This window comes from Nomia melanderi, chromosome 4 (assembly GCF_051020985.1).
Source record: "Nomia melanderi isolate GNS246 chromosome 4, iyNomMela1, whole genome shotgun sequence".
Classification (NCBI taxonomy): domain Eukaryota; kingdom Metazoa; phylum Arthropoda; class Insecta; order Hymenoptera; family Halictidae; genus Nomia; species Nomia melanderi.
In genome coordinates, this window is record NC_135002.1 from 615,538 (window position 1) to 635,408 (window position 19,871).

The window sequence follows — 19,871 nt, forward strand, 5'->3', positions numbered from 1 at the left end:
AGACAATTTTATCAGAGCTAGTTACACTGCGCTCGAGCTGGAAGCACTGTTAATCCAGTAACATTTTTATTTACGTTGTCAGCGGAGTTCAACGAAAACGCATTTGCATTATGTAGAAACCAATTGAAACGTCACTGGGTTTTCTCAGCACCGTATGACGTCAGTAACCAGTTAATCATTATAGTTTTCCCTTCTCCCACCGCGGTTGTAGACGCAGTATAATCTACCGTCTTTCATCAACGGCCGTAGTATATACGTGTCATTGATATAAAACAACTAAATATCTATATAATAAAATTCTGTGAAACATTAGGTAAGCTCTAAATCTTATTCTACAACGTGTTGGTATAAAGCTTAGTGGATCACCGAATTGTTTGTCAGTGTTTCGTAACTCTTGACAAGTGTACAAATATACAAAGCTCTTTATCATTATTGGGCGTCTACTTCTTCTATTCTTCTCTTTCTTTCAGCTGCACATGAAGCTGATCTCTAGTAATTACAGTATTACAATCTTTTCCTGATAGCTATATAATTTAGTAGCCAACTGAAGGAAATATCTTGTTTTGATTTCAGATTAATTGGAGCCAGCCGTTTTCTTCAATAAAGCAAAAATGAGTTATGGGTATCAAGTAAGTTTATCCTCATTTTTGCTGTAGATTAGTCATTGTGACATTTTAATTTGTTTGACACCGTAAAACAGGTTGTTCAGTGTTGTTTTTCTTACACTAATAACATAGTAATGTTATTTTCCATATTATTATTTTAATTATATTAATTTAATTTAATTTATAATATAGATTTCTTCTAATATGTATAAACACATTAAGTGTAATGAAGCAATATTTGCTTGTTTTAAGTGAATTTTCATGTGGTTATTAGCTACATTATTAGGGCAATTTATTAAAAAACATTATGCATAAGTTTTGGAGCTTGTTATTTTAATTTACACCTTAATATCAAAGGGACCACCAGTGATTCAGTTTCCGGGACATGCACCGCCTACATCGTTTGGAGCTCCACCTGGCACACCTTCTGCTCCTGGTGCTCCACCTTATTCTGAAGGTGGCAACATAGGTTTCCCAAATGGTCCCCCTACATCTTTTGGAATGCCACAACCTTATTCCTCTTATCCCCCTTCCCCTTATCCTTCTTCCCCTTTCCCGGCCCAACCAAATCATCCTTTACCTGGACAAGGTCCTCCTCATGCACCAGCAAGATCTTCAATGCCTATTCCTCAGTCTATGCCGTATCCAGCTCAACAAACCAAGCAACCGTATCCTAGCCAACCATCTCCATACGCAAACCAACCATCTCCATATGGTAACCAACCATCTCCATATGCTAGCCAACCATCTCCATATGGTAGCCAACCATCTCCATACCCACAACAGCAAAACTATAATATGTATCCAAATCTTCAACATGCACCAGATGCAAAAGAAACTTTCGGTGCACCTTCTCCTTACCCTTCTGCTTCTAATATTTATTCGAACAGTGCAAGCTTCTATCCAGGCGGAAGCTATCCTGGGGGGCAGGGTGCTGGTTCCTCTTCTCCATATGGAGGCAAACCCGCTTCTCCTCAACATTCACGCCCAGCCCCCCGCAGAGATCAGTTTACGCCTAAGGTGAGGCAGAGGAAATAAAATTGGGCAACTTCGCTAGATATTTCAAATTACTCTAGTTGAAAAGAAGTAATTTTTATATGGTGATTCCTCGATTTTTGTTACAGTTGTCTCCTACTGTCGTGGCCTACCATGACTTTGATCCAAGAGCAGATGCAGAAGCCTTAAGAAAGGCAATGAAGGGATTTGGTACTGATGAGAAGACCATCATTCACATACTTGCCAATCGTAGTAACTTACAGCGCCAAGAAATTGGTGTACAATTTAAAACCCTATATGGAAAGGTGAGGACCGGATTATACTGATTATCAAAGAACGTGAATGACGTTTGTCTTTTCAAATTAGGATCTGATCAAGGATTTGAAGTCCGAATTATCAGGAAATTTCGAGAATTTGGTTCTTGCCATGATGATGCCATTACCGCAGTATTACGCTAAAGAATTGCATGATGCAATGGCCGGTGTTGGTACTGACGAATGTGTACTTATCGAGGTACTATGTACCATGTCCAATCACGAAATCCGTGTAATTAAACAGGCTTACGAAGCAAGTAAGTTTTGTATGCGTTGAAGTTGTACTTGTTAGAATTACAAACTTAACAATGGCAATACTAATATTTTCAGTGTACGGGAGATCTTTGGAAGATGATTTAAGTAGTGACACATCAGGAAATTTCAAACGCTTAATGGTATCGTTATGTTGTGCCAACAGAGATGAGTCATTCGATGTGGACCACGGTGCCGCGATAGAAGATGCCAAAGAACTTCTAAGAGCTGGTAATTACTTTTTTAATATAGCTCGATTCTGATGCAAGTTCCTTAATAAACTGAAATTCTTATGTTTGTTTCGTTTGCAGGTGAACTGCGTTTTGGCACCGATGAGTCTACATTTAATGCTATTCTTGTTCAGAGAAATGTGCCACAATTAAGACAGATATTCCACGAATATGAAAATATAACTGGACATCCTATTGAGACCGCTATTGAAAATGAATTCTCGGGTGATATTAAGAAGGGTCTCCTTGCTATTGGTATGGATTATTTTACTATGTATATTCTTTTTGAATTCTGAAGGAATTTACTAATGTCAACTAAATTTTACAACAGTCAAGTGCGTGAAGAATAGACCTGGCTTCTTTGCTGAGCAACTGTACAAAAGTATGAAGGGTTTGGGAACCGACGACAATCGTTTGATTAGATTAGTCGTTACACGTTGCGAGATTGATATGGGAGAGATTAAAGAGGTCTTCAGGGGATTGTACAATGAATCTTTGGAGGATTGCATCTCTGTTAGTATATTCGATAAAGTACAATTATACATCGTATCTAACATTGACCTAACATGATTTAACATTCTTAATTTCTTTGTAGGGCGATTGTTCTGGCCATTATAAGAAATGTCTTCTGGCTCTAATATCTTAAGAAACTACTGTGCCAACAAATTCAGTGTACCGTGTGTTGATGAAAAGTTGGCACAGGGACAAGATGGGTCTTTCATTGTGTGTTTTGTTTATTCTCACGGTCGCAAGATTGTGTTAATGTGTACGACGCTTTCAGCAAATAGCTTGCAAGCCGAAAATATGTATGAGAATGGAGATGTTTCCTTCCAATCTGACCAACGAAACCCGCATTGTTTTGAAGTGCTTTCTTTCCACCAACGTATCACATAATTCAGCTGTGGTTGCATTTAACAGCAAAATTATATTTTCAATTTTAAATATTTACACCGTTATTGGGCTCGATTCACCGTACACTATAAATGCCAGTAATACGCATTTTACATTGAAAGAGTTGCTGCAATGTTCCTATTTGTAAATTTCGTTCTCAAACGATTTGTAAACTTTTATAAAAGTATTACAATGTATCTTCCATGTTTCTGCGTGTTGTAAACTATAAGCTTAAACATATAAAATGGGCGATAGGTGTGTTTTGAAAAGTTTATTAGATATATGGTGTTTTATATTCGGATATATACCTACATATGGAGATATATACACATGTTATTTACACTTATGAATATATAGTGAAAATAGATCTGAAATTTATTCTATACACATGATGAAAATAAAATATGTTATTCTGAATAAATCTTTGCGTTTCAATCATTGAATCTTAAAAGATATATCGGTAAATTACTGACGAATAACGTTTTTGAATATAACACGGTTACCGCGCCACCATGCGTAATGAATGTACAACACAGAAGCGCCAAGTAGTACTACTTGTCGGTAGATGAAATCAGTGGCTGTTATTTGTACGCTTTGTTTGTCAACGAATATTTCAGTTTTTTAACAGAAAAATCTAAGCAAAAATGGACAACGAAAAGAGTACCATGCTGGCAGTTCTACAATTGCTCAGAAAGTATAATTTAAAGGTATGATACAGATAATTTCTTTATCGGATACTTCATAACCTTAACACCGTACATAAACACTGACTGTTAATGTAGAAATACTAAGATTCTACCTTTCTGTGTAAGATGTACTGTTAAAGGATAAAAAGATTATAACAAAATGTACATAAATGTAATAAATACTTTTATAGGGAACAGAAGAATTGTTTAAGAAAGAAGCAAACTTGACAGATATTTCTCCAGACGAAGCTCAACAGACTGACTCTGAAGTTAACAGTGTTCTCTCTGCATATAAGAGTGAAGGAGATCCTGCGCTATATGAGAAAGCATATAGTGAGCTAAAAAAATTTGTAGAAGGTTCATTAGACATATATAAGGTAAACCATTGCATGTATAATATTTAATATTAGGTAGAAGATTCTAAGGATCTAGAAAAATTTGTTCGTATTGTTTCTACATTTGAACCAAAAGATGAAATGTATTTATTATTAACAACAGCATGAATTGGGTACTATACTATACCCAGTTTTGGTACATATGTATCTTGAATTGGTTTATAATAATCATTCAGAAGAAGCGAAACAGCTCTTGGAGAAATTCTGTGGAAACTTGGAAGAGTATTATCAGAATGATATGAAGAGACTGTCTAATGTTACCAAACGCGAGCAAATGGCTGGAAATGAATTAACTGACACTTTCAAGTATGTATGCAAATGATACCTGCATAGAATGTGATTCCAAGTAGATATCATGGTATAAATCATATAAAATGGTCCACAGATCTAATCAGTTCATAATTAGAATGTCGAGGGACACACTTTCGATATTGAAGAGGCATTTACAAGAGAAAAAGCACAGTGTGTTGTTAAATATTATACAAGAACATCTTTATTTTGATATGTACGAAGGAGTAGCAAGAAATAAACAGCAAATTGATGCTACATCGGGTGCAGTAGTTGGTGAAGCCACAAGACAAGGTACTGTAATTTACAGGTGTTTCTGAATTTTAAAGAAATTAAGATATCTTCTGTTTCAGACAATAAAGCCAAAGTGTATTATGGACTTCTGAAGGAGCCAGATATTCAATGTATGCCTCCAACAGAGGAAGAAGAGGATGATACAGGTGGTGCAGATGGGGATAAACCTAAGAAAAAGAAAACCAAGAAAGATCCTCTATTTTCCAAGAAAACCAAATCAGATCCGAACGCACCACCTGTTGGGAGGATGCCTTTACCAAATTTGTAAAGCAGTCTTCCATCTAAATTGTTTCTCCATATCATCTTACAATAAACTCAATCTGAATTCTTTAACCATAGAAAAGACGCAGATAAACTGGAGAAAGTGAAAGCGCTCAGGGAAGCGTCGAAGCGGGTTGTACTGGGTCCAGATACGTTACCATCTATATGTTTTTATACGATTCTGAACGCGGTTCACACGTAAGTTCACGGAATGATTAATTGCGTCTATACCAATCTGAATATGTGCATAACATTAGACATAGTGTGACAGCAGCGGAAGTAGCCGAAGATTCGAGTTTACTGGCAATTGGGTTTAGCGATTCCAGTATAAAAGTATGGAGCTTAGTTCCTCAGAAATTAAGACTGATGAAGACTGGCGAACAGTTACAGGATATCGACAGAGAAGCAGGTACTGTTAGTAGAATCGTATGTTCAGATTTTCTTGACGCAGGTTAATAATATGTTTTGTATAACGGTACGGTAGATGATGTATTGGTAAGAATGATGGACGACCGTACAGCGGAGACTTCAAGGACTTTGTTTGGGCATAACGGTCCTGTGTATAGTTTATCGTTTAGCCCAGATAGAAATCTTCTTCTCTCGTCTTCAGAAGACAGTACAAGTATACTCCGTAATGTACTTTTATAACTCCCTTAAACGACAAAGGATTATATTATCATCGTGTTACAGTCCGACTGTGGTCTTTACACACGTGGACTTGCGTTGTCTGCTACAAGGGACATTTATTCCCAGTGTGGTGCGTAAGATTCTCGTCTCACGGTTACTATTTCGCGACATCCTCCCACGACAAAACTGCCAGACTATGGGCGACAGATTCCCATCAGCCTCTTCGAATATTTGCCGGTCATTATTCGGATGTAGATGTACGTAGACTTGAATTCAGATATCCGTTACAGCAGAAATTCTGTAAAATAATCTTGCGACCTTTGATTTGCAGGTAGTACAATTTCATCCAAATTCGAATTACGTGGCGACCGGTTCCAGTGACATGACTGTAAGATTATGGGACTGCGTAACCGGTAGCCAAGTGAGATTAATGACGGGGCACAAAGCTCCAATTTACTCCCTTGCTTTTTCCGCAGAAGGTCGTTTTCTAGCGTCGGCTGGAGCAGACCATCGCGTTTTAGTTTGGGACTTGGCGCACGGCCATCTTGTCGCTGCCCTCTCAAGTCATTCTGGTACCGTGCACTGCTTGTCGTTCAGCAGGGACGGGAATATATTGGTCTCAGGTGTCGATTGCTTCCAGAATCGAATTCTATAATTTTATATTGAAACATATCCTTTATACTGATTATTCTATTCGCAGGATCGTTGGACTCTACAATCAAGTTGTGGGACTTCACCAAACTCGCAGAGGAGATGAGTTTGGAAGACGTGAATGTGTCGCATAACCCGGACGTGAAAACGAACGTGGATACCTATCTACTTCGGACTTTCGCGACCAAAAATTCGCCGGTTTTGACGTTGCATTTTTCCCGAAGAAATTTACTCTTGGGCGTTGGAATGTTCGAGTCCACGTAACGGATGTACAAACTTTTTCTTATCAAGTTACAAGTCTACCTACTGAAAACAGTTTGGCATTGAATTGCCACCGTTGTAATATAAAAAATTTTGTCAATATACTTTTTCACATTAAATACTGCGACCAATCACTAGTGTTCTTTTTTAATCTAGGTACTTACACGGTACAAAACTTTATACCGACGAAGCATCAAGTTCTCTGTCAAGTTTACCAGGAGCTTAAGCATCTGATTGTAGATGGCGCCCCAATTCATTCAATATCAATTCAAGGAGACTTAATCAAAGATGCAACGTGGCAGGAATTATTTTAATTCACGATGACTGTAGCCCGTGTTGCCTGCACAGCTTATCGTCAGGCGTTGAGCTCTTTGTACATCTAAGAGATAAAGGGAAAAAATGATAAGATACTGGAGCGTTAATATCAGAGAACTCGTAGGTCTCTCGTTGAATATGAATATTCATGAACTGATCAGGGCGATGTTCGGTTATAATTAACGAAGCTCCGACGACAAAGCAGATGCCGTAAATCCAAGGGATTCGATTGCTGAACTTAAATTACGGCTGGAATATGGATGGAGCCAGGATGAGCTTCTCAGTGACCACCATCCATATTCTATCTTCGTGATTGAGCACTCGAAACTATGGCACCGTGATTGTGATTTATTTCGAATTCCACTTGCTTCCTGTATTTTCATGAGCTCCTCTTTGATTGATTACAGGACCAAGATTATTCCGATTCGGTTTCTCGCGTTCGTCGCCAGAGGGCTAGAAAGTAGACGTCGATACCCGAAATCCCTTCAGTCGATAATTTTCTCCATCGCAATCGGAAGGCTAATGAACGTTCTTCAGGAAAAACGAAACTTCGAATCAGTGCAAGACGGAGCTTTCCGAAACGCGATAAGAATCCCACGCGAGGATGAAAGGAGAAGATTATCGCAACGCCGGAGGAAATGTATCCAGGCAAACTCGAAGAAATTGTTGCGGCACCGGTGACCCACATCGAACGTTTCATTCGCGCCGGCACATTCACGGTTGACCGACATCCGGTCTGAAACGCGCGTCCCTCAAAAACGGCCGGATACCAAGACGATCCGAATAAGACCGAAGGTCCGTGTCACTGAATGCACTCGTTAGCCCGGAAGGTCAGCAGAGGGGAAAATAAAATGTGGTCCGTTTGCAAAGAAACCGTTTCATTTCACTGGATCTGGACTAGAAATAAAAATGGGAACGTGGCGTGACCTTAAGAGGTCAGCGACCTTCTACCTGAAATTTCGAGCCACATATAAGTACAGAGAGGTTCGAACTAAATTATAAATTCCATGTTCGTTTCGCTGGACAGTTTCGGTAACGGAAATTGCGATACACTTAATGCTAAACAAGATCATTGACACGTTGGATGCCACACGACAGAGCGTACACAAAATGGAAAAAATATATTAAATCATTCGATTGAATTGTATTATTATTGCTCGTTCATCCAGAATGTCACATTAGGTATTATCTATAGTATAGAAACGTTCTCGAATAATCGTTCAAGTGAACTACAGTAATTCGATTTGCGGGTCACCGGTGACCCCGTGGCATTCAACGTGTCAACGAACGTTTCCGATGGAATTGAATCGGGGACCGCTAGAGGGCTGGAACAACAGGGAGTACGATCGAAAGCAATTTCACGCGAGAAATTTATTTCCGATTGTTGATACGCTTACTTCTATCACAGCATACAGACGTAAGTTATACGCGCTTGTTACCATACGTGTGTGTATGTATTCATGTATGTAATATGTTATGTATGACGTGATCCTCTTCCTCGTACACGTGTCTCTCTCTCTCTCTCTCTTGTGTTGTTCCGCGCGCGTGAAAACGATGGCCTTTAGTAGTTAACACTTTCGTAACGGTGTCGGGAGTGGGAAAATGGGGGATGAGGGGTGGGTTACAATGTTAATGGCGTATCGTCTCGTGTCTTCCGTTCGCCCCTTTCACGCCTCTCGTATTCGCGCTCGTTTAAACGATAACCAACTATACATCGATCTCTACATCCCAGTCACAAGCCTCGCGCGTCGATATCAAACCTAGGTTATATGTGTGATCTTTAACTATATGTTATATCATCTTCGATAACGTTATGCATTTATGAAATCTGTATAGGTTAAGTTCGTGGTTAATGCGGGAGCGTAGGGATTCCCGGAGCCGACACCTCGTTTCACGGAATTCTTCAATGAATTCATTAGCGTCGAATACAGAATGATTCGAATGACCTCGAGGTGTATTGAAAATATCCTTCCAATACGCGGGAATCGTCGCGAGATCAGGATCGCGACTCGAATTTCACTTCGTAATTTACTCTACGTATCGTCGTCGTTGCTGCGCGCAATGGCGACGCGATAGGGCGTCACTAGGCTCCCGCGTTAACGGTGGTTGGCTGCGTGTCTTACAAAAAACGATGGAATTATCGACGGATCGACGCAGATCACACCGATCTCGGTTCGGTGATACAATGGATCGGGAGGGTTCGCGGTAACGCTTTGGCCGATGTCTTTTGGTCGTAATCCTTAGGATACGTTGTGCACGACTCTCGCCGTGTCGTTCGCTTACGAAAATGATGAAATTATACAATTAAGAACTTCAATGGTGACGAACATCGGTTCGAATCATTCGGTCGTTCCTTCTGTCTTCTTCTGTCCGTTCTCCCGTTTCCAGTGTGAATCGCGACGGTTCCGTTCCTTTCCTAAACGTTCGAACGCGATGCGGCTGACCACGTGACCTGTTCCCGCGAGAAGCGACGTTGCACGCCATCTTCTTCAAATCTGTTCTCTGCGTCTTCCGTCGTGGACGTTTGTGGCACTATTCTCCGGCAACCGACCCATGATAAAAATTCTCTCTGTCTCTCTCTCCGTCTCGATGCAAATTATGATTTCTACTTCGTTTTTAAAAGCATATACTTGCACTTGCTTCATGGTTTCTTACGTGTTCTCCATCTCCGTTGCTCCCCCGACAGTTCGAATCTCTCCGATTCACCACCTGTTAATCTAACACCTGTGTCTCTAAAGCTACTGCGATACCGGGGGCCTTTCGTCGCGGAAACCGTTCGCACGAGTGTTCCAACAGCCTTGCGTCAATCGGATTCGGCTCCTCCACTCGGTGGAATCTCTCGGCGCGCCCCGAAACTGGCGGAAGCCCGTCCGAAACACTGATACCCGGGGAGTCCGTGCTCGTCGAATTTAAAAATCTGTCCGGTCGGTACGAACAGACGCCACTCGATGACCAGACCGATATACCGTTCGAACGGAAAACGAGTCCTCGCGAGCCGAGAGAATCGACCCGTTCGTTGAATGCCTTTCAGAAATTGGTCTATGGGTTTCAATACGATTATTGCGCAGCTCGGTTCCGCGCGTGCGCGCGACACGCGGCGGTTCTCTTCGTCGTCGGTTCGTCTTCGGTGGGTTCAGAGACCAGCGAGGTAGGCGTAATTCTAAAAATCTGCAATTTATTCACACGGAGGTCTCGATATCGGCGATGGCGTATTGTCAACAAATACTGTCCTTCCCGTAGTTCTCTAGGTACATCTCCTGAGGCGTGGCCACGTTGTAACGTCCGCTCAGGCGACTACCCGTCAGGCCGTTGTTGTGGTGAGTGTGGTTCACGTGGAGGTGGTTCACGTTCAGGGCGACGTTCTTCTTTTTCTTGCGGGCTTTGTGACGGTAGAGGCAGTACTTCAGGCAGCCGGTCGCGAGCAGGAGGATCAGGAAGATCCCCAGGGCACCGGCACCCACGGCCACGTACAGCAACGTTATGCCGAAGCGGTACGAACAGTTGGCCTCCTCCTCGTCGAAGCCTGACGGGCAGTGGCGGATCCCGTCGCACCACAACACCGAGCTTATGCACGCCTGGATCTCCGGACACCTGGAAAGTAACGGTGTGAAACACTAACGAGATCACGGACGATATTAACAGTAGAACTACCACTTAAACTTTAGGTGTTACTTAATCAGCTTCAGTAATCACAAAAGAAGAAATCAACAAACTGTTGCAGGTCGAATTCGGAAGTCTACAGTGAAGTATAACTGATCTGAAGTTTGCCTAACCTATATGGACACTCTTCTTGGGGCAGTATGGTGAAGACGTTGGAGCTAACGCCTGTATTAGGAGACCGTTTAGAGATAGCCATCCACGTGACAGCATAGAAACCAGGCTCCCTCTCAAGGAATTCGACGACGAAGCTCCTGGAATGCTGCGCCATGGCGACGCTGGCGTTTATCGCGCTATAGTTCCAGCCGCCGGAGAAGAAGTCAACGGTTCTGGCAGTGTCGACGCCGCCCTCGGGGCAGATCACGCTGCGCTCCTTCGTGTTGGAGGCCGAGTAAACGATAATACGGTTCAGCGTGGTGCAGTCTTCGACGTTATCTAGAGTAATACTGTATCCGGCAGTCCTTAAATAGAGGAAGTTGATGCGAGCGTCCTCCGGCTCGATCAGCCAGGGCTCGTTGACGCACTGCGTCGCGGTGAGGTCCTCCGTGTTGGTCAGAATCTCCTCCACGGCGGCCACGCCGGGAATCACCCGGGGCAGAGGACTTCTCAGAGAGATCTCACCACTGGTCCCACGTAATCGTCGTTTCTCGAGCTTCGTCGAGCAGCCCTGCTCGCTCGTGTCAGCTCCCAGAGAGACGAAACGATACTCTCCTTCGAAGAAGAAGTCCTTGTAGTCTTGGGTGACGTTCATCAGGGTGACCGTGAACCGGACCTCCACCGCGTTCGACGTCAGGGTTCTGAAGACGATTCTGTCGGTAACGTTCGAGCACAGGCAGTCGCGAACCTGGAATTTGTAATCGAACAGCGTGAAAACGAGGCCAGCGATGACTAACTCTTTTCTTGTATAATCATCAGCGTACCAGTTCAACGCCTTGCCAAGGGTACTCCGCGACAACGAGCTGCGCGCTGCCGAACTTGGTCGCCTCGGCCAAGCGCCGGTCGCAGGTCCACCGGTTGACCAAAGGATCTACGTACGAGGAACATCCTTTGTTGCCGAACGAGGCCCTGGTTATCGACAGTTCTATCCTGTGGTCCGGCTCCGCCTCGAAACGATACACACAGCTAACGTTCTGCGCACCACCGCGTCCGTAGAAGAACACACTTTTCGGCGACACGAATCTGCCGATCTTAGCGGAGGACGAGGACAGGGGGGGCGTGGAAGACGTGGATGAAGCCGACGCGGAGCCGAACACGTGGTTGCAGGAGACCGCCTCGTGCACGAACTCGTACCGCAGCACGAAACTGATCGGGTAGAGCGCACTCCCTTGCCGCAGGATGTGCTCGAGCGTGAGGTCCCTGCCCGACGACACGTAGCTCTCGGCGAGGCTGCAGGGCCTCGCGTGGCGGCTGCCGTTCCGCAGCAGGCTGTGGTCGCAGAGCTTGGGCGTGTCGTCCTTGCAGAACTGCCCCAGAAGCGTGATGTTCTGGCGAACGCAAACACACGGTCAGAAGCCGAAGAGAAGGTCAGCGGTGAAGGAAAGGGTACCTTGCGAACGGAGGTCACTTTGTCCGACGTGTAGTCGCCGTCCCATATGAGGAGCGTCGCGTTGCAGTCGGACGCGACGTCGATGTTCGTCGAGGCCTCCGCGCTGGCCGCGTAGTACTTGACGAACGACAGCCAGACTATCTCGTTCAGCTTACCCTGGAAGTGGTAGCGGCATGTCGTGTTGGGCGGCAGCGAGTGCTTGGGATTCTCCAGGACACCCGACGAGCTGTCCTCGCTGGATATATAAAAGTCGCAGTTGTTGTTCTCCTTCACGAACGTCCTGGACTTCTCGTCCACGAACAGCACCTGTGAACGTGCGATCAGTTAACCCTTTGCGGATGAGGATGAAACACAGAAGACTGTCAGTGGATGAAGGTAAACTATACATCGATTAGATCATTGGAACGGAAGCTACGTACTGATCTGCTTTAGTAATTAAATCATCGTTCGCGACAAGATGTCGACGTTCAGAGGGTTAATGAAAGAAGCTGCGACAAACTGACTGTTCCTCAACCTAACATAGGTTGACGCTGAGTAACCGGCTGAAATTACCTGAACCTCCAGCTCGAAGCCCGGCAAGAAGGACAGAGGGACAGGGTGAAACGGATTGTCGTACGGAGACGTGTGGAACTCGAGTAGCATCGTGTTGTGGCTGCTGACGATGTCCGGCACCGCGTCCCCTCCGCACAGTCTGACCAACACCTTGTCCGACGTGGAGCCGCCGTCGTACACGGTCAGGTAGTCCTGCACCACGTTGCACTCGTCCCAGACTCTGAGGAACGGATTCGTCGGATGAAAGAATCGAAGAAAAAAGGAGAAGTCCGGCCAGGAAACCGAGTTACCTTAATATCCTCTGGCTTCTGTCGTATTTCACATCCTGGTCCTTAATGTGTATTTTATGGCTGTTCCGTTGACTCACGGCCAGCAACGCCCGGTGGCCGGGAGGAGCGCGGTTCTGCTCGACGCGGTAATAGCAGGTGACGTTTCTGGGATAAACGCCCGGGTAATTCGGCGATTGGAGCCGGCAGGCTCGCGTGTCGCACTTGGTGAGGACACGGTCGCAGTACGTGCCGTTCACCAGCTCCCCCCTCCACGTGGACATGCTGCTGTTCCCGTATCTGAGATGAGCCTCGCTGCGTCTCAGGAACTTGTACGACAACTTGAAATCGAAATTGTAGCCACTCCCCTATGGAAATCAGCGGCGGTGAGGATCTGTACCGGGGGTTCTCCTGGAATCTAACGGCCCTTACCTGCTCGGACAGTCGCAATATGTACAGAGTCAGGTTGATGGAAGGCGTCTCGCTATAATACACGGTGTAGCCCCACGCACTCCCGCACCATTGGCCCCCGGTGGCTGGACGACCCTCCTCGCGTATGGTCATGTACCCGTCCGGGCATCCCTCCGACGTGAACGACGAGAAACAACCCACGGTGAAAGTGTCAAACGTTAACTGCGGGTAACGGATAACCAATGCTTTCTCTGCGTCGCTTTGCCAGCGTCGTTAATATTCCTTACGGCGCAACGAGCTAATTCAACTTTGTTGGGCTACGAAATGCGAGGAGGTCAAAAGCGTATGGTGAATTGAGGCCTTAGTCCGTTTCCGTAGAAACGTTTTCGCGACGTTTCGGCATCGTTGCGTCGTTTACTGCACTTTGTTCTGTTGCTCTTAGAGAAATTATCTGTTCATTTAGATCTCAGAAAGAACGTTTACCAAATAATGCTTAAAAAATTCAATATGAGTCAAATCGACGCGTTCCGCAAATCTAGCGTTCAGACGCTTATTTAGGCAACGTTTCTAATTTAGATGAACAGTCTCAATTCACCGTAACTTACCAGGCCGTGGAAACATCGGATCTACCGTTAGGTGAACATCGCGATCACAATGAAAACTGTAGCGTCTGCTCCGCGGAGAATTCGTTAACTACGGTATTTGTACCGACGTCGATCCAGCAGTCAATGCATTAACTTCAGCGGAGAACGCGTTAACTTCGGTTAACCGCGGCGAAGTTCCAGCGAACCGATAAACACCGTCGTTGCAGTGTACCGAGGAGCAGAGCGTAGACCGGACGCGAAAGAAGTTGGGAACAAGATTATGGACGTCGGAAAAAATCGAGCAACTTCCTCGGCGGAGGGTAACGCGAGGGAAATGAAGCTGGTATACGAACCGATTAATCGTCGCGGTAGCGCGGAGGCCGTAGAGGAGAGCGAAACGAACGAACAAACTCGCAGAAACAATTTCGAGGGGACAAGGCACTCTCGCGGAAAACGAGAACGTGTCTCGAACGGACGGGCAAAAAATGATTATCCGAGGCTACTGGCCGGGACGCTCTGTCCGGGCCGTGACAGCCTCCTTCCGGCCTAGGGGGGAGTCAGCATTTATTTTCTAGGGGGTCGCGGCCGGTCTTCCCACCTGAACTAGGTCTCCGAGGTCAGACCCGGCGGCAGTGAAGTTGAGATGACACAGGAATGGCAGTCGATCCTCCCTCGGCCGGCGGACCTCCACCCTGTAGGTCCTGCCCACGTCGCCGTACAGCGTTCTGTTGCACGCTGGAAACCCGCACAAAGAGATCAGACGAGCTCCGCCGAGTAGAAGCCGAGCTTCCAGGTGGTAGAAGTACTCGGCTTGCTAGCTCTTCGCTCGAATTCGAATCGGCGCTACGTTTCAAAGTCTAACGATGGATATTACAGGGATCGAACTACATTCGTGACACGCTCGAGGGGACTCACGGGTGCAGTATTTGGGCTCGTCGGACTTGTCGCCGCAGTCATTTTCACCGTCGCAGTATTTGTCCTGGGCGATGCAGTTTCCGGTGTCGCATAGGTACTCGGACGGTCTGCAAATGGAACGCAAATAAAAGGGCATCGCGTGGGACTACACGGGACCCGTTTCGCGGCGTACATCGACGGACGCGGGACGAGTTGGAAGTTGTCTCTGAGATAACTGAGAGATTTATCGGGACTGACGTTTCACGGGGATGAGAGAATCGAAGATTCACGCAAGAAATGCCGATACATGTTGGAGACTTTTGTACCTGCAGACAGCATCGTTCTCCGAGCTTGCCGCTGGAGTGGTAGTGGCGCTCGATGTGAGCTCAGACGGCGTGGGGCCCAGATAGGCCGCGAAACCAGGGTATCCGGAGTAGTCCGACGATATTCCGGGGTGGTAACTAGCGGAGCCAGCCTCGATCGAGGCCGTGATCGCGGCTGCGATCAGCAGCAACCGCCGGCACATCAACATGCCCCTTCACCCTGGAAATGATCGTTAGCGATGGCTTATTGTGCTATATTTCCGGCAGTCCTCGAAGATCGAGGGATTTCCAAGGCGAATGTTCGACGTGTAAATGGAGGATGATTTAACCCTTTACACTCGGAAGCTTTTCACTGGAAACATTCGACAGCTTCCGGTGAGAGACGACACTGTTTGGAACGAGCTGAGAAAACAGGTATATTAAGAAACAAAGCTATTCCATAGAAATATTTCACATATTGATGCATTGTATAAAAGTTAATATTCTATATAACGCTTTGTAATTTTATGTCGAGTAAAATGGCGACCAACAGTCGCCTCTCGAGTGCAAAGGGTTGGTGGGTGCTTTAACCCTTTGCATTAAGAAGCTTTCTATTAGGAATATTGTCACATTTTCTAAGGAAACGAAGCATATTTCGTGAAATTAACTCGAAGAAACATCACGCGTACGTCGAGGAACAAAGGCATTTTATTCCAATATTTCTCAAATCGATGCATTACACCAAGTATAATATTAAATATCAAATCTTATAGTTCTGTATGAAACGACGACCGAGAATCACCTCTCGAGTGCAAAGGGTTAACAGCTTAAGAACGCTCGATCTCAACATCTCCGCATCGAACGGTTAACTCGAACGGAAGTGCAATCGAAGGATGGCTCCTCGGGTGAATCGCGTCGCCCGGTATTCGGGAGACGAACTCGAGAGAGCCCTCGTTCGCCGGAAAACGTAATACGCCTGTACGGAGCGATTTTAATACACGACACGAGAGAGCGGCGGGGGGCTTATTAAGACGGAAGATGCAGCTTTCGACAGAGCCCGAGCCCGGACCAGGCACTGCGGAGCATGCAGCAGCAAGTGGATTATGCTAATTCCATTCAGCCGGTTATATTTATCCCCTGAACCAGGAATATGTTTCCTTATTCCAGGAACAAAGAGCCGGCTCGAGTTTATCTCGGCCTCGTTCATTTATAATTTTTCAGCCGCCGCCCCGCCCCGCGACGCTCCAACCGGCGCGTGTAACCTGCCGATGATAAAGAGGACGCCTCGCGAACGGGCAGCTCCGGCGCGGGGAATCTCATAAAAGATAACCGGATTTCACCGACGAGGGGGTTCCAGGGGAAGAAGCTGCGTAGGGTACGCGTGCCGCTAAAAGCTCTGTTTATTAAGTCGGTGAACGGGGAATCTGGGCCAAACCCACGGCCCGGCGAACACGTAGCGTCGAGTGGAATATGGTAATTCGACCCAGTCGAGAGAGACTGCCAGCCTCGCTCGCCTCGCGAATCTACGGCGAACCGAGTTGCGAGTGTCGTCGGAATTGCGAGAGGAACTTACGCGCACGGTCAATTGAATACAGCGGGGACCGGCAGCGGGCCGGGGGGGCATTTCGGATCGCGGGATTCCAGGAATTGTCGACCGCAGAAGACGCGTCACGGGAACCCGGCTGCTCGCTGTACGACGAGACGCGTGGCAGGCTGGAGCATGTGGCTGGAAAACCTGGGTGTATCGTTGATAGGAAACGAACGGAAGTTTTACGGATGATGCAGTGACGGTAATGGGGAGGACTGAGCGGAAACAACGGTGAGTGGGTAAAAGGTCCTCGTAACTCTCCGTAATGTTACCACCGAGCAGTCGAATTGAAGTTTTCAAATTGTTCTACTGGGACTCTAAGACTAACTATTGAGACTTCAATCGACTTATACAATTCGCGTGTTACTAAGTGAACTGTTCCAGTGATTCCGCAAAGCATCGTTTATGCTTCAGTTTAGGCATTACTAAATCAGCTTAATCGTTTCTTACAGAAGTGTCTACGTTTGCAGTCGCTTTGAAAGAAGAGATTAGGAAACAGGTAACTTATTAAAGGCAACAGAAACTTCCGAATGGATTTCTCTCGCAGAAAGTTCAGTTTAGGTATTACTAAATCAGCTTTAATCGTTTCTTACAGAAGTGTCTACGTTTGCAGTCGTTCTAAAAGAAATTAGGAAACAGGTAACAGAATAACTTATCAAAGGCAACAGAAACTTCCGAATGGATTTCTCTGGCAGAGGTCGCTCTTCATAAATGTAGGATCCTAGAAGAAAGGTTGTCGCGTTAGACTACTCGCATGATAAATCATGGTTTAACGACCGCGACTGTACCCTCGAACGTTGCTTAATCTCCGAGCGCTTCTTACAGGAACTCAGGGAACTCCGGTCTCGCGGAAACATCGTTCTTGCCCGGTGGCATGGCGCGTTCCATCGGGAGGCAAGATGGCGGTGCTAGAGGGAAGAAAGGTGGCGTCGTAACGGTGCACCCGCGAGGAGCGAGCTTTTAAAAATCAGTTTCGACCGTTACTCCGCGCAAAAAATGGCCGGCGTTCCGGCGATCCGGGGGCAGGGGGCGGGGCGCGGGTTAAATTGCCCGCACCGGCCTCGAAATTGGGTCGGTGCACGGGAAAATCGACTGCAGATTGAGAGGACCTCTTCGCGGCGGATCAAGCCCCCCGGGCCGCCCTCCTTCGCGAACGCCAGGCCTCCTTTTTCTTCCGGCGAGGCATCCAGCCCGCTCGTTTCCATCGATGCGAAATTGGGGCTGAAGGGGACCATCGAATCGTTCGCCAAGAATAGGCAGACCCGATTCGAGGGGATCGACGATTTCCACGGTTCCGTGGGCTCCTGCCGGCGGGCCGATCGTTACGCGGCTCGGGGGCCGACGCGATGCGAGGAAAGAAGGGAGGCGATTCCGTCTTTCGCTCCAGTTCAGTCCGCGGCGGCGGCCCGTTACAACGCATCAACCCGATACGCAAATTGGCCGTGGCGCTGCAATGATCCGCCGGCCGCGCCACTGATTTCCGTAATTGGAACCTCTGTCCTCATCGCGCCCCGCTGGCTGTGCCAACGAATCCCCGAGCACCGAACGCTGTTCACCGTTTGGAATCGCTGTCGCATGGAAATACGTTTGTCGGATCGCATCGGGCCTTACGGTGACCATGGCTCTCCTGGCCAGTCGAGCAACAGTAACGTCTTCTCCACCGAGCTCGGGCTTTGGGAACGCTAAAACAAGTATTTACGGGTTGATGGGGCTCGCCGCTAACTGCGAGCGTTAACATTTTTCGGTGTACCCGGCGCGCACCGGAACCAATGGCAGCTCGTTAATTTCCCCGCGAAAAAAGCTTGAAGCCCGCCATCGCCGCTGCCATTTCAATTCTGTTCCATTAACGCTCGCCGACACTCCGCGCTTCAATCTTCCAGAAATAAGACCGCAAAACGCCCCGGGAACGGTCGTTAAAGTCACCTTTAACCGACCGGCGAGCGCCGGAACTGTTCCCGCGGTATTGATCGCGCTGCTGCGCCGCGAGATCGGTTGCGGCTCCGCTTCCGGCCGATCGGCGTCGGTTGCTCGACCGGAAACCACCGGTGTGTCACTGGTAACGTTGACTTTTGGATTTCAGACTCGCGCATCGACTCGTGAGTCCCTTTCCGTGGAGATGTTACAACCTGTTGCTTAATTACAGGTCATCGATGGACCGGCACTTCTGACTCGACTGGTATGGCAGTGCTGGGATCGATATCGAAGATTTTCTGCGGGTATTTTTACCGATAGAGTAGTTCACTATATGGCAAAAATATTAGGTTGTTCCGTAAGTTCGTGTTGTAGTAGTTATATTTAGTTGATGCTGAATTATACTTCTCGCGTTATGCTTCAGTTTAGTCGGAGAAAATACTCGAGATCGATAGATCGTGAAGTTGGGATTTTATAATTAATCGAATATTATTTTATATGGTGGAGAAATAAATGGTATGAAGTTATGGGACGACCTAATAATTTCAATTATATTATCGACTGTGTTTCATTGCCATGTATTTAATTGTGTCTTTCCATTCTGATAATTTCAATTATGTTATCGACCGTTAATTGCCATATGTTTAGTTGTGTCTTTCCACGGCTTCATTTCAGTTCATAATTACGAATTCTGAGTGTTGTAATTGTATATGACGCACTACAGGTTTCCAGGGCTCGTCTCGCTTTCAGCTGGTTCATTCAAATTTTTTAAATAAATATATTTCTCCCTTCGATCGAAGTACGTTCGATAAAACATCTCCGTCGAGCGCAATTGGCAAAGAAATAGGACGAGGGGTTAATAGTTGACGCGTGTTATCAGCAAATAATTCTTTCGGGAAACAGCGAAATCCGCTGGATAAGATTACCAGGAGACACCATGGGAAAAGTTCGCGACTGAATGCAGTCAAAGCTGTTGCAGTCTCGGAAGTTGAACGACGACTAGGAATTTTCTCTTCTCCCCGTTCGTTTTTTCTCCCCTCGTTCTTTCTTTTTCGTCGTGTGGCAGCGCAATCTATAGATTCCTCTAACCCCGA

At 46.3% G+C, this 19,871-nt stretch overlaps 3 protein-coding genes and 1 long non-coding RNA gene across 20 annotated transcripts in view; 3 read left to right on the forward strand and 1 right to left on the reverse strand.

Annotated features, from left to right (window-relative positions):
- The first annotated feature begins 56 nt into the window (after nt 1-56).
- On the forward strand, nt 57-3,709 carry LOC116434799 (annexin B11). 4 transcript variants are annotated; one of them, XM_031993552.2, is made up of 9 exons: nt 57-313; nt 574-629; nt 963-1,625; nt 1,730-1,906; nt 1,968-2,172; nt 2,246-2,398; nt 2,479-2,652; nt 2,729-2,910; nt 2,993-3,709. In XM_031993552.2, the coding sequence occupies exons 2-9, from the start codon at nt 612-614 to the stop codon at nt 3,041-3,043; spliced, it is 1,623 nt and encodes a 540-aa protein (XP_031849412.1). In that variant the 5' UTR covers nt 57-313; nt 574-611; the 3' UTR covers nt 3,044-3,709. The 4 variants fall into 4 exon arrangements, with proteins under 4 accessions (XP_031849412.1, XP_031849414.1, XP_031849413.1 ...); XM_031993553.2 differs by lacking the exon at nt 57-313 and adding an exon at nt 320-492; XM_031993554.2 differs by lacking the exon at nt 963-1,625 and having other exon boundaries at nt 77-313.
- Nucleotides 3,710-3,816: 107 nt separating this feature from the next.
- Taf5 (TATA-box binding protein associated factor 5) lies at nt 3,817-6,754 on the forward strand. 3 transcript variants are annotated; one of them, XM_031993549.2, is made up of 11 exons: nt 3,817-3,995; nt 4,166-4,351; nt 4,473-4,675; nt 4,755-4,951; nt 5,011-5,215; nt 5,291-5,410; nt 5,470-5,621; nt 5,697-5,834; nt 5,903-6,096; nt 6,171-6,462; nt 6,540-6,754. In XM_031993549.2, the coding sequence occupies exons 1-11, from the start codon at nt 3,933-3,935 to the stop codon at nt 6,752-6,754; spliced, it is 1,965 nt and encodes a 654-aa protein (XP_031849409.1). In that variant the 5' UTR covers nt 3,817-3,932. The 3 variants fall into 3 exon arrangements, with proteins under 3 accessions (XP_031849409.1, XP_076223517.1, XP_076223518.1); XM_076367402.1 differs by having other exon boundaries at nt 5,476-5,621; XM_076367403.1 differs by lacking the exon at nt 6,540-6,754 and having other exon boundaries at nt 6,171-6,227; nt 6,316-6,454.
- A 2,653-nt stretch (nt 6,755-9,407) lies between these two features.
- Nucleotides 9,408-19,871, reverse strand: part of LOC116434797 (uncharacterized) — a 60,524-nt gene continuing 50,060 nt past the window's right edge. For 6 of the 7 annotated variants that reach the window (XM_076367382.1, XM_076367381.1, XM_076367379.1 and 3 more), the window contains 10 exons: nt 15,303-15,519; nt 14,998-15,104; nt 14,681-14,817; nt 13,520-13,720; nt 13,112-13,455; nt 12,822-13,041; nt 12,270-12,575; nt 11,644-12,207; nt 10,840-11,567; nt 9,408-10,657 (listed from right to left, as the gene is read on the reverse strand). In XM_076367382.1, coding sequence (XP_076223497.1) covers nt 10,282-10,657; nt 10,840-11,567; nt 11,644-12,207; nt 12,270-12,575; nt 12,822-13,041; nt 13,112-13,455; nt 13,520-13,720; nt 14,681-14,817; nt 14,998-15,104; nt 15,303-15,508 — 3,189 coding nt within the window. In that variant the 5' untranslated portion in view covers nt 15,509-15,519 and the 3' untranslated portion in view covers nt 9,408-10,281. Of the gene's footprint in view, nt 10,658-10,839; nt 11,568-11,643; nt 12,208-12,269; nt 12,576-12,821; nt 13,042-13,111; nt 13,456-13,519; nt 13,721-14,680; nt 14,818-14,956; nt 15,105-15,302; nt 15,520-19,871 lie in introns of those variants that run through there. The other variant, XM_031993548.2, reaches the window with a different exon arrangement.
- On the forward strand, nt 12,198-19,549 carry LOC143174493 (uncharacterized). 6 transcript variants are annotated; one of them, XR_012998510.1, is made up of 6 exons: nt 12,198-14,875; nt 14,959-15,981; nt 16,052-17,097; nt 17,319-17,365; nt 17,462-18,922; nt 19,010-19,549. It is a non-coding gene; the product is annotated as an uncharacterized LOC143174493 (long non-coding RNA). The 6 variants fall into 6 exon arrangements; XR_012998512.1 differs by having other exon boundaries at nt 17,462-18,911; XR_012998509.1 differs by having other exon boundaries at nt 17,462-17,598; nt 17,692-19,549.

Bases quoted from the DNA above. Each gene is read 5' to 3' on its own strand.
- LOC116434799 (XM_031993552.2), top strand. The intron at 2,399-2,478 runs GTAATTACTTTT...TTTCGTTTGCAG, and splicing joins CAAAGAACTTCTAAGAGCTG to GTGAACTGCGTTTTGGCACC. The intron at 2,911-2,992 runs GTTAGTATATTC...ATTTCTTTGTAG, and splicing joins CTTTGGAGGATTGCATCTCT to GGCGATTGTTCTGGCCATTA.
- Taf5 (XM_031993549.2), top strand. From the start codon at position 3,933: ATGGACAACGAAAAGAGTACCATGCTGGCAGTTCTACAATTGCTCAGA. The intron at 4,676-4,754 runs GTATGTATGCAA...AATGGTCCACAG, and splicing joins GAATTAACTGACACTTTCAA to ATCTAATCAGTTCATAATTA. The intron at 4,952-5,010 runs GTACTGTAATTT...CTTCTGTTTCAG, and splicing joins TGGTGAAGCCACAAGACAAG to ACAATAAAGCCAAAGTGTAT.